This window comes from Panthera tigris, chromosome D1 (genome assembly GCF_018350195.1).
Source record: "Panthera tigris isolate Pti1 chromosome D1, P.tigris_Pti1_mat1.1, whole genome shotgun sequence".
In the NCBI taxonomy this organism is placed as follows: domain Eukaryota; kingdom Metazoa; phylum Chordata; class Mammalia; order Carnivora; family Felidae; genus Panthera; species Panthera tigris.
In genome coordinates this window covers 47,875,943-47,888,817 of record NC_056669.1, presented here as the reverse complement: position 1 = coordinate 47,888,817, position 12,875 = coordinate 47,875,943, and the positions used below count along the sequence as shown (strand labels likewise).

Genomic DNA, 12,875 nt, shown 5'->3' with positions numbered 1-12,875 from the left:
CAGTATTATGAGAGTAAAGTTAGAAAAGCATAATTTAAATCACTACTTTCCATAGCTGAAGAAATAAATGCCTTTTTATCATTGAAGAGGTGGAAAGTATCTGATTAAAGTTCATTTTTTTCTCTCCCTTAAAAACAAAAACAAAAACAATGAGGCTAGGCAGTACAGAAAAGTTAACAATGATTAGAAGTTAAATTGCTGCTAAAAGCCAATGATGCAGCACAGTAAAATCATCTGAGGACTACAGAAGTTGAACTTGGGAAAGAGTCACTGAAAGAAACTGAGCACAGCATCTTCGGACTTTCACAGGCCACCCAGAGGTGAGCCCACAAACACCTGTGAAAATGACAGGTTTTCCAGGCCTACCGTTTTCCAAACAGGCGCTCCCAGTCAGCAAAGAGGACTCAGCAAAGTTTCCAAACCATGCTACCCTTACACAACTTGTTCTCAGTTTCTTCCGATAGTCAAGGGAAAGTCAGAAGGAAAAGGCTCACCTGTGCTGGGCTGAACCAACCATGTGGGCAGGCGCAACGCTCCCCACAAGTCCCTTTGCCTTTAGCGCTCGTCTTGTGGGGGCTTTTCCGCACACTGTCCCACAAAGTGACCAGCTTGGTCCTGTTTGAAGCTGGGCCCCCTGGTCCTGAGGAGGGCATGGTCTGAGAATTGTACCCAAGCCCATGAGGGTTCCTCTGCCAGCCACAAGCGCAGTGGGCATCCCTGATCAGTGTGGGTGCACTCCTGCCGGCATCCATCCCATCGGACCCCCGGCTGCAGCCGTGTTGCTTGGTGAGGTATGCATTCATACTGCCCTGATGCCTACTCTTTCCTTTGGTCAGCTCTGCACAGGAATGTCTCCTCCCTCACACCCCTTTTCTTCCAGGCAGTTGTAAAAGTCTTTTTTTTTTTTCCTCCCGTGGATCCCTCAGTATCTTTGACAGCTGCTATAAGCAGTGCATCGTGGGAGCAGCGAGAGCAGCTCCGCACAGCATTATCTGCGGGCTGGTAGCTCTTTGTCAATAGATGACTCAACTCACAGAGCAACTTGACAGTATCCCTGCTCTAGGCAGAAGCAATCAATGCTCCACACAGCTGGGCTACAAGACTGTACACTGTGTTACAAACCCTTTTTGGATGGAGCCCCACAGTAAAGAATACTCTTTGCAATTTGGCATTCTGGCTTTTCCGTCTCCTAGATGAGCCCTACACAAAATACAGACCTCAGGAAAGAGAGCTTCTTATCAGACTGGCAGGACCCTTCGTTCTGGAAAGGATGCATATAGACTGAAATAACACAGCATGGACAATTTAAAATGACGGGAAAGTTAACCTGTAAAGAAATTTCCAACATTTACAGGAATCACTTACCTAGAGAGATATTTGCCAAGACACAGAGCAAGTCATGAGGTAACTATATAAGGGCATCAATATTAACTCTAAACAATATTAATTCATTCAGAAAAATCACTGAGATCACAGCATTATACTAGGGTCCTTTAAAATTTGGAGGTTTAATTTGTTTTAGATCATGATTATGTATTATATTCCAAACATACATTTTTTATGCTATGAATGATTATTAATTCTTTCTGGTTCAAAATAAAGCAATTTTCAAAGTTCAAAACTTATGGGTTGGCTTATTTTAACACAGTGTTTTTCCTTCCCCCAAATTATTCTGAGGATTTCCTTTCAAATACTTTACCACAACAAATACATTCACCACAGAGAGAGTCTGCATTTTAAAGTGAAAGACACATCCAACTCTGCCATCCAGTATTTTGGTTTCCACAGACAGAATTTTCAAATTCTTTTACTGGAAAATGAGTGAAATCTATCCAATTTAAAGCAATTGCCTTCCAGAGAGGACATGATTGTTTTAAAATTTTAGTATGATTGCAGAAGCCATACATAGTATGGCTTAGTAAAGAGAAAGGCTAATTACTACGACAGTTAGAATTTTTATTATGTTTGAAACTTTCCATATTTGTTGCCAAAATGTCTATCCTTATCACATATCCTTGAGGGAACCATTTTGGTTTGACTGGGATACAAGCTGCCATCTATATAGCACCAAAAAAAATGCTACAATCCCAAGATATAATTTTTATCTATAGACCAACAGATCCGCCTTCTCACTGCTGGGGCAGTATAGACCTCATTTCTGACTGGATTGGCAAGGTTCTAATTTCAAGGGCTAGGATTATAACATATACAATTTTCAACACTGGAACTCCCTGGACAAAGAATTTTTATACATAAAAACTGAAAGGAAGATGTAGGATCTACTCTTCCTGTGTATCTCCACAAAATGGTCCTTTTCCAAACTCTTATAGCATCAGGGGCTGCTATAAGTAACTTGCCTGGCAAAGTAAGCATTCAAGACACCTTTGCTAAGTAATGATGACCCATATGTGGAAGTTCAAAGGGCAGGCCCTGGTTTGCTACTAACCATTTTGTTTTTACCCCAGGCACCTAGCACGCTTCCTGCCCAGCACGTACCAGACTTCTAATAAATACATATTTTTTGTATGGATGAATGAATGGTTGGGTGAATGTTTATATAGAAGGAAGAGACATGCAGGAGCTAACATGTTTTGAAAATAAGATTTAGTTCAGCAATGCTCCAAAAACATAAATTATTCCTTTAAGGTTAGCTGTAGTGTTGGTTTTGAGGTGTTAAGGAAATTTGCTAAAAAAAAAAAAAAAAAAATGAAGACTTGAATTGTTAGGTGGAAATAACAATGGTATTAATGGTCTTCCTTCCTGAAAGAGAATCCAGGAGTTAAGATCAATATCTAAGAACAGTAAAATGGAGGCAAAGAGATCATCATGTGATGCTCTGTGGGGAAAAGGGCAGAGCACCATCCACATCTCTTCCCTTCCCTTCTCTCTCCTCTCTCTGTCTTCTCCCTCTCAGTCTCTTCTCTCTCCCTCTATATCTCTTCTCACTCCTCTCTCTCTTTCTCTCTCTCTTTCATTTTTTATGCTGGGTTGTTTGGAATGAGCCTGAAAGAACTTCTAGGTCAAATAAAGCCCCAGAGAACCTTGTATTTGTCTAGTGTCACCATGATGCATGGCTATACAATAGGCCTTGATGTGATATGGCAATACTATCACCCCCAAATGAGAATGTCAAGAAGTGATAAGTTTGGCTCTCTCCCATCTTATCTAACCATAGATGCTTCTCTAGTTTTTCAGGCAGATATAAGTGCTCAAAGGCCCATTGCCATCTTTAGGGAAAACATGCCCTGTTCTCACCCATTTGCCTCTCAGGTATAAGAATCAATCTGTGTAGGAGTCAGCGTGAATCCATTAAAATTTTATAATGGTGGGTACAGTTTGCAGCAATACAGAAAACCTCCTGGCTGGGCACTACACAAAGATACTATAAATCTTTATAGGGACCTAACGCTGTTACAAATGGGTTGTTTGGAATAAGCTATTTCTTCTCATTACAAGGAAAATAGATTTTTTATTTTATTTTAGACAGAGAGAGCATGTGCACGAGCAGGGGAGAGGCAGTGAGGGGGGAGGAGAGAATGAGGGAAAGAGGATCTTAAACAGGCTCCACACTCAGCATGGAACCCAAAGTGGGGCTCGATCCCAGGATCTTGGGATCATGACCTGAGCCTAAACCAAGAGTCGGATACTTAACCAACTGAGCCACCCAGGCGCCCCTAGAATTTTTGTTTTAATAACCTCACTATGCCATTTCTGTACAGAGAAATAAACATCATGAATTGCATAACTAATGCTACTTCCTCCAAAGATCTCAAAGACCGTAGAAAACTTTCATTAAACTTATTGCAAGACTATACTGAAATTATTTTTTCACTTTAATACACGTAAAATATATCCAGCCTCTTGTCTTCCCCTGTTCTCCCCAGTTATTTCTTTTTTGAACATGACATTTGGCTTTCACAGTCTGATGACAGACCACTTAAATAGATAAATATGTCCAACTAGCCCACTGTACTATGAGACAGACCTACTGATTAAAGATAATTCAATTTGATCAACTGTAATTGGACTATTGTAATGACCATGAGATGACATGATATTCTGGCCAAACAAGAATTAGTGGTGCACAAGTACACATCCTACTTATCATTGTGATTTAACATGGGCAGATGGTGCACAACACAATGCCTAGATGAGATATATCTTACTGACCTCTCTTTGACCTGACATTGACTCCAGAGAACAACCACTAGCTTTGAAGCAGGGGCTTAAAACGAATATCTGGCTTGATTTGTTTAATAAAAAAATAATTGGCAAAGATGAATTACTAAATAAATTGTGCCCTACTAAAGCACTATGCAGACTTTGTTTCCAGAAAAAATTTCCTTCAGGCATTCTATGCATATGGGAAATGAAAATATTAATTATGAAAGAAGAGCTGAGGGTTTGCTAAAGGAAGACTGGGTACCATAAGCCCTGTAGCAGCTATAAGTAATGTGTTAAATAATCACAAAATAGTATAAGGTATTAGATACAATTTTTCTTGATTTGAAAACTGTGCACAGTCCATTCCTGTGGCTGCAGACTGGAGATGTTATAAATGCTAGCTAATATTCTTCTACATCTAATAACCTTCAGCCTAGACAATCTCTAGACCCAACCATGTTCACCTTTCAAAGCAAAAGAGAAGCCAGAATATTTAAAGTATTTTAGGCTCTAAAATTATTTCCAAAATACTTAAGTCAATTTAATTATAATTCTTACAAGACAGAAACAAACAAGAATTAACAGTGTGGAAAGGCACACACCAAATTGCTATAGAGATTTAACATGGACTGAGGATTTAGTAAGTAGAATAAAGTTTCAATATGTCCCAAATTTTCACTAATATACTTGGATTTGTATGGGTGTTGATGAAGAGGGGATCAGTCTTAATTGACAATAAGGCTAAATTAGAAAACTGTTTTTAGGAAATGCAGACTTATTTTATTCTAACACATGCAGGAACACTATTAGAGAAATAAGAACACAAGTTATGTGACATTTCTTAGAGAATCTGAAAGGAATACTAAAAAACACTAATGATCATTTATAATTTACATATTTTAGCAATTGAATCTAACTGACAGACTATAGGAATTTGTTCTCATCCTTCAAGATTAAACAGGTGTCACTTCTCTGAAGCTTTCCAAATCCCTCTGGCCTATTCAGTTGTGCTCTACTCTGTTCATACATGTGTCTGTGCAAATATCTTTCACATTTGTCTATTTCTCTCAATCACCATAATGACCACCCCCATCCAAGCTAGCATCAGTTTTCTGTACACCTGGGGAAACAGCTTCCTAACTGGGCTCTGGCATCCACCCTTACTCCTATACATTCTCACACAGTGGCAAGAGATACTTCTGAATTGTGAAAATGATCAAGTCCTACCCTACTTGACAGCTGTCAATAAAGTCCCATTCTCTCGGATCTTTATCCCCACAGAGAGCACAATCTTTAAAGTGGCTTATAAGGCCCTTAATCATGCCCTGTGTGACCTGGCCTCTGCTGCTTTCACCTGTCTAACCTGTGCCTCACCCCTTCTTCTACCATTCAACAACACGGGCCTTGAATACCTACCCTTGATCCCACCTTGTGGCCACTGCACATGCTCCCTTCCCCTCGCCACAGTTTTAAGGTAATTCATTCCTGCTTACCTTTCCAAGGTGCATGAAGAGACAACCTCCCAAAAGCTACCCAAGTAAACAAATAGCACAGTCTAAAAGTGGGCTTACTATGCAACACAGCCCCGAAAGAAGGCTCCTAGACCCTTCCATCCTACCAGCTTGCCATCCATAAGCCTCTTCTATTCAGAAATTCTGGAGTCCTCCCTACTCTCTAGGGGTCAACTTAAATGTCACCTTTTCAAGAGGCATTCCCAGGACACTGTCCCCACCTGTTCGAGAACATATCAGATCATCTTCCCACCAAGCACTCATCTGTCACCCTGTACTTGTTTACTACAACACTTACAACAATTATATTAAAAACAATAATTATACTATTATTTGTTTTGTGCCCTTTTTCCCAAAAAAATGTAAGTAATGCCCATTAGGGAAGGGAGAGGGATCTCTTTTGTGCATCTGTATCCTCTGAGCCAAGCACAAAGGAAATGTTTAGTATTTATTAAAATAAACAAGAAAGAAGATAGAATTATCTTTTAGTGGTCATCAACATAGGCATCTTGGTCCGGGTTCTACTTCCCAATTTAAAGTGAATAAACATTTTGGACCTAAAAACAAACAAACAAACAAATAGAAATATAGTGTGCTCTTAAGGTCAGCATTTAAGTGAAACATTCACTGTGGCTGAGTAGCCTAATTATATTAACACATTTTTTTAAAGAAATTCATTAGTGGTCTTCTAATGCTAAGAAATTCAAACAGCTTGTTTTAAGAATATTTTTTAAGCTTATAGATTTATTTTTGAGAGGGAGAGAAAGAGAAAATGAGTGGGGAAGGGGCAGAGAAAGAGGGAATCCAAGCAGGCTCCACGCCATGAGTGCAGAGCCCACAAGGGCTCTGAACTCATGAACCATGAGATCATGACCTGAGCCCAAATCAAGAGGTGGAGGTTTAACTGACTGAGCCACTCAGGTGCCTTGAAACAGCTTCTGATTTATTTTAGCAAGATATCTATTCATAAAAGCTGTACTTCCAGGGGTGCTTGGGTGGCTCAATCTGTTAAGCTTCTGACTTCAGCTCAGGTCATGATTTCCCAGAGTTCGAGCCCCACATTGGGCCCCATGCTGGCAGTTCAGAGCCTGGAGCCTGCTTCAGATTCTGTATCTCCTTCTCTCTCCCCAACTCCTGTGTCTCCTTCTGCCCCTCCCCCACTCATGCTCCGTCTCTCAAAAATGAATAGACATTAAAAAAGGAAAAAAAAGCTGTACTTCCTGACAGCTGGGCTTTTCTCTCAGGTCTTTTCAAATTGTTCTCCCTTTAGAGAGAGAAAGTGCAAAAGATGGAGGAGTTCTCCAAGTCAAAGGCCAGCCAGTGGTAAAGCAGGGAGAGGATTCTAAACTCCAACCACCAAAGTCATGCTCCTCTTAAAATGATATAGTCCAGGGGCATCTGGGTGGCCTGCTTTGGGCTCTGTGCTGACAACTTGGAGCCTGCTTGGGGATTCTCTGTCTCCCTCTCTCTCTGCCCATCCCCTGCTCTCTCTCTCTTTCTCAGAATAAATAAATAAGCATTAAACATGTTAAAAATGTTATAGTTCAAAAGGTAAAGTGATTCAGAAGATACTAAAAGTGTGTATCAGAGAGCAAAAAGGCAAGATGACATCTCTTCCTCCCACCAATCAAATTAGAAAGTTAAAAAATCAACAGCATTAGTATTCATAACAAGTATCCTTTTTAGTTCTTTTTTTTAATTGTGGTAAAAATACACAATATGAGATCTATCCTCTTAACAAATTTTTGAGTATATAGTATAGTATTGTTACCTCTAAGCATACTGTAGAGCTCTCTAGAACTTTTTCATTTTGTAAGACTAAAATTCTATGCTCACTGAACAATTCCTCCCACCTCCTCCCAAGCCCCTGGCAACCACCACTCTGTTTTCTACATCTATGAATTTCACTACTTTAGATACCTCATATAATATGCAAACATGCAGTATTTATCCTTCCGTGACTAACATATTTCATTTGGCATAATGCCCTCAAGTTTTATCCATGTTGTCACATAATGATAGGAGCTCCTTCCTTTTTACAGCAGAATAATATTCCATTGAATGTATATACCACAATTTGTTTATACATTCATCTGTCAATGTATATTTAGGTTGTTTCTACCATTTGCCAAATGTGAATATGGCTTCAATATCTCTTTGAGATTATATTTTAATTTTTTGTATAAATAGCCATAAATGGGGCAGTTCAATATATGGTATATATGTTATATCATATATGATATGTGGTACTTGTATTTTTTTAATTTTTTGAGAAACCTCAATACTATTTTCCAAGGTAGCTGAGCCATTTTACATTCTCACCAACAGTGCCTAAGGGTTCCAATTTCTCCACACCATCACCAACACTTATTTTCTGTTTTTTTGTTTGTTTGTTTGTTTCATTGGTTTGATAATGGTCATATTAACAGGTGTGGTCTTTGTTCTTTCTTGAGACTGTTTTGGCTATTTCAGAGGTTTTTGTTGTATTTCCACATAAATTTTAGTATTTTTTTTCTATTTCGATAAATATATTTACAGATATTGCATTTAATCCATAGGTGTCTTTGAGTAGTATGAACATTTTAAAACTCTAAGTCTTCCAGCACAGAAAATTTCTCTGACACTGGCCATAGTAACATTTTTCTAGATGTGTCTCCTGAGGCAAAGAAAAGCAAAAATAAACTACTGGTACTACATCAAAATAAAAAGGTTCTTCAAAGAAAAGGAAACAATAAACAAAACTAAAAAGTATTGTAATGAATGGGAGGGGATATTGGTAAATGACATATCCAATAAAGGGTTAGCATCCAAAATATATAAAGAATTGATACAATTATTACACACCAAAATACCAAGTAACCCAATTAAAAATGGGCAGAAGACATGAACAGATGTTTATCTAAAGAAGACATCCAGATGGCCAATGGACACAAAGATGCTCATGCAAATCAAAACTGCAGTGAGATATCACCTCACACCTGTCAAAATGGCTAAAATCAAAAACACAAGAAACAAGTGTTGATGAGGATGTGAAGAAAAAGGAACCCTCTTACACTGTTGGTGGAAATGCAAACCGGTGCAACCACACCAGAAAACATTAGGGAGATTCCTCAAAAAGTTAAAAGTAGAACTACTCTATGATCCAGTAAATACACTACTGGGTATTTATCCCCAAAATACAAAAACACTAACACAAAGAGATACATGCCCCCCATACTTATAGCAGCATTAATTAAAATAGCCAAATTATGGAAGTAGACTAAGTGTCCATTGATAGATGAATGGACAAAGAAGATGTGGAATATACATACAATTAAATATTATTCAGCCATAAAAATGAATGAAATTTTGCCATTTGCAATGATATGGATGGAGCTAAAGAGTGTAACGCTAAGCAAAATAAGTCAGAGAGAGACAAATACCATATGATTTCAGTCATGTGGAATTTAAGAAACACACAAAGGAAGAGAGAGAGAAAGAGAGAATGCAAGAAATAGACTCTTAACCAAAGAGAACAAATGGATGATTATCAAAGGGAAGGTAGTTGTGGGGTGGGGGTGGGGGGTGAAATAAGAAGTGCATCTGTTATGATGACCACTGGGTGATATATGGAATTGTTGAATTACTATATTGTACACCTGAAACTAATATAATGCTGTATGTTAACTTTTTTGGAATTAAAATAAAATCTTAATAAATAAAAAAAGTTAAATGTTCTGATCTATAAACATATTTGTGTCTTCAACTTCTTTCAACAGTGTTTTGTAGTTTTCATTGTACAAATCTTTCAATCCTTTCATTAAGTTTATTCCTAGTTATTTTATTCTATTTGACGCTGCTTAAATGACATTGTTTTATTTTTATTTTTTTTAATTTTTAATGTTTATTTTTGAGAGAGAAGAGGGGCGGGGAGGGGCAGGGAGAGGGAGACATAGGATCTGAAGCCAGCTCTGCACTGACAGCAGAGAGCCAGATGAGAAGCTGGGACTCACAAACCATGAGATCACGACCTGAGCTGGGTTCAGACGCTCAACAGACTGAACCACCCAGGCACCCCAAATGACACTGTTTTCTAAATTTCCTTTTCAAATTTCTAATTGTTAATGTACAGAAACACTAATTTTATATATTGATTTTATATCTTGCAACTCTGCTAAATTTATTAGGTCTAACAGTTTGTGTGTGTGTGTGTGTGTGTGTGTGTGTGTGTGTGTGTGTGAGATCTTTGGGGTTTTCTACATATAAAATTATATTATCTGTGGAAAGAGATAATTTTGCTTATTTCTTATTTGTTTTTCTGGCCTTTTGCTCTGGTTATGACTCCCAGTACAACATTATGTAGAAACGTTGAGAATGAACATTCTTATCTTTTTCCTGAACTTAAAATATTTTAGCTTTCCCCAATTGAGTAAGATGTTCGCAATGAACTTTTCATATACAGCTTTCGTTATGTTGAGGTAACTTCTTTCTATCCCTTGTTTGTTAAGTTATTTTATCATGAAAAAGTGATGAAATTTGTCAGAGTTCTTTCTGCATCTCTTGAGATAATCATGTGATTTTTATCCTTTGTTCTGTCAATGTGGTATATCACATTCAATGTGCTTCAATTACCTTTGCATCGCAGGGATAAATTGTACTTACTTATGGTGTATGACCCTTTTAATGTATGTTGAGATCAATTTGCTGGTATTTTATGGAGAATTTCTACATGTACATATCAAGGATATTGGCCTAAAATTTTCTTTTCTTGTGGTATCTCTTCCTGGCTTTGACATCCAAGTAATGCTGGCCTCATAAGATCAGTCTGAAAGTGTTCCATCCTCTTCAATTTTTTGGAAGAGTTTTAGATAGATAAGCATTGATTCCTCCTCAAATCCTTGTTAGATTTCACTAGTAAAGCCATCTGGTCCTGGGTTTTTTGTTGTTGTTGTTGGGAAGTTTTAATTATTGATTCAATCTCCTTACTAGTTATAGCATCTTTTCAGATTTTCCATTTCTTCATGACTCAGTCTTTGTGAGTTGTATGTTCCTATGAACTCATTTATACTTGGTTATCCAATTTGTTGTTGTGTAACTGTTCATCACAGTCCCTATACTTTTAACTTTTGTGGCATCACTTATAAAATCTCTTTTATTTTTTATTTTATTTGAGTCATCTCTGTCTCTTTCTTAGTTAATAACATAAAAGGTTTGTCAAATTTGTTTACTCTTACAAAGAACCACTTCTTAGTTTTATTGTTTTCTATTGTTTCTTGATTTTCTATTTTGCTTATTATTGTTCTAATCTTCACATTTTCTTCCTTATGTTAACTTTGAGTTTGGTTTGATCTTTTTTTTTTATTTGCATGAGGTATAAAATTAGGTTGTTTATTTGAGAACTTTTTTTTTTCATTTTTTAAATGTAAAAGTTTATCACTATAAACTTTCTGCTTAGAACTGATTTTTCTGTAGCCCATTTATGGTATGTTGTGTCTTCATTTTAGCCTTAAGATATTTTCAAATTTCCAATTTGCTTTCTTCTTTGATCCATTGGTTGGTCAAGAATGCAGTGTTTAATTTCATTGTGAATTTTCCAGTTTTCCTTGTGTGCCACTGTGTTCTAGTTTCATTCTGCTATAGTTTGGAAATATATTTGGTATAATTTTAATTTTTTTAAATGTGTTAAGACTTATTTTGTGACCTAACATGTGGTCTATCTTGTAGAATATTCTTTGTGTACTTGAGAAGAATGCATATTCTGCTGCTATTGGATGGAATGCTCTGTTATATGTCAGATAAGTCCCTTTGGTCTATGATGTTGTTCAACTCCTCTGTTTCCTCATTGATATTCTGTCTGGATGTTCTATGCATTGTTGAAAGTGTGGTACTGACACCCCCTACTATTACTGTGTTGCTGTGTATTTCTCCTTTCAGTTGTGTAAAAGTTTGCTTGCTATACTTGAATGCTCTGATCTGGGGTGCATATATATATTCATGATTGCTATCTCTTCCTGATGATGCTTTTATCACTATATTAGGTATTTCTTTGTCTCTCTTGATAGTTTTTGACTTAGTGTATTTTGTCCAGTATAAGTATGGCCACTTCTGTCCCTATTGGTTATCATTTGCATGGAATATCTTTTTTTATCCTTTTACTTTTAGCCTATTATGTCCTTAAATCTAAAATGAGTCTCTTTTAGGCAGCATACAGTTTAGCCTTATTTTAATCCATTGAACCACTCTGTTTTTTGATTGTACAGTTTAACCCATTTACTTTTAAAGTAAATTATTGATAGAGAAGGACTTACTATTGCCGTTTTGCTAATTGTTTTCTGTTTGTTTTTAACTTTTTTGCACCCCGTTTCTTCTCTTATAGTCTTCTTTTGTGTTTCAGTGATTTTTTTTTTTTTTGGTGGTGTCATGCGCTGTTTTTCCTTTCTCATTTTCTCTTGTGTATCCTCTATAGGTATTTTCTCTGTGGTTATTATGGGGCTTACATAAAACATCTTGTGGTTATAATCATGTACTTAAAAGTGATAAGGTAATAACAATTTAACTTCAACTGTATACAAATCCCTACACTTTTACTTCTTCCACACAGTCATTGATACAAATCACATCTTTTTCTATTATGCATTCATTAACACAGCTATAGTTATAGTTAATCTTTATACTTTTGTCTTTTAACTAAAGAACCTTTAGTTCTTATATAGAAACTATTGCACTGAACACTGAACTTAGTACATATGAGGCATCAATCAATATGACCAGGTTCAAGCATTAATTAACTTGAAAGTTAATTTAAATATTTAAAGTCTATTGATTTAAATTAAGGGGAGGACTATTGCCTCTCAATCATATTCTTGGGAACCTAACATGTGTAACATCCTGGCTGTGTTTTTTCCAAGGGCTGGTCTCTCCTACTCTTCCAATACTAGATGCTCTACAGACTCTTTTCTGGTTTCTAGGAGCATACAAGGTAATGTGGGAAGAGTGTGGAGTCCCTAGGCTAGGCAAAGGCACATGTCATCCCCTGTGCTGAGTTTCATGAGGAAGGAAAAGCATGATTAATGAAATCTGCAAAAATAATGTTATGGCAGTGACTCATAACTGAAGAAATGAGAGACAGAGGAAGGGGAGGAATAAAAAAGAAGGAAGGAAGGAAGCAAGCAACAAAGGAAGGAAATTAAAAAGAGAAAACAGAAGAAATAAAAGGAGGGA

The 12,875-nt window shown here is 37.0% G+C and overlaps 1 protein-coding gene across 2 annotated transcripts in view; it reads right to left on the bottom strand.

Annotated features, from left to right (window-relative positions):
• Positions 1 to 803, bottom strand: part of LOC102972156 (disks large homolog 2) — a 768,935-nt gene extending 768,132 nt beyond the window's left edge. For both annotated transcript variants that reach the window (XM_007078972.3, XM_042959513.1), the window contains exon 1: positions 495 to 803. In XM_007078972.3, the coding sequence (XP_007079034.1) occupies positions 495 to 803 (309 nt within the window). The remainder of the gene's footprint in view (positions 1 to 494) is intronic.
• Between the last annotated feature and the right edge of the window lie 12,072 nt (positions 804 to 12,875).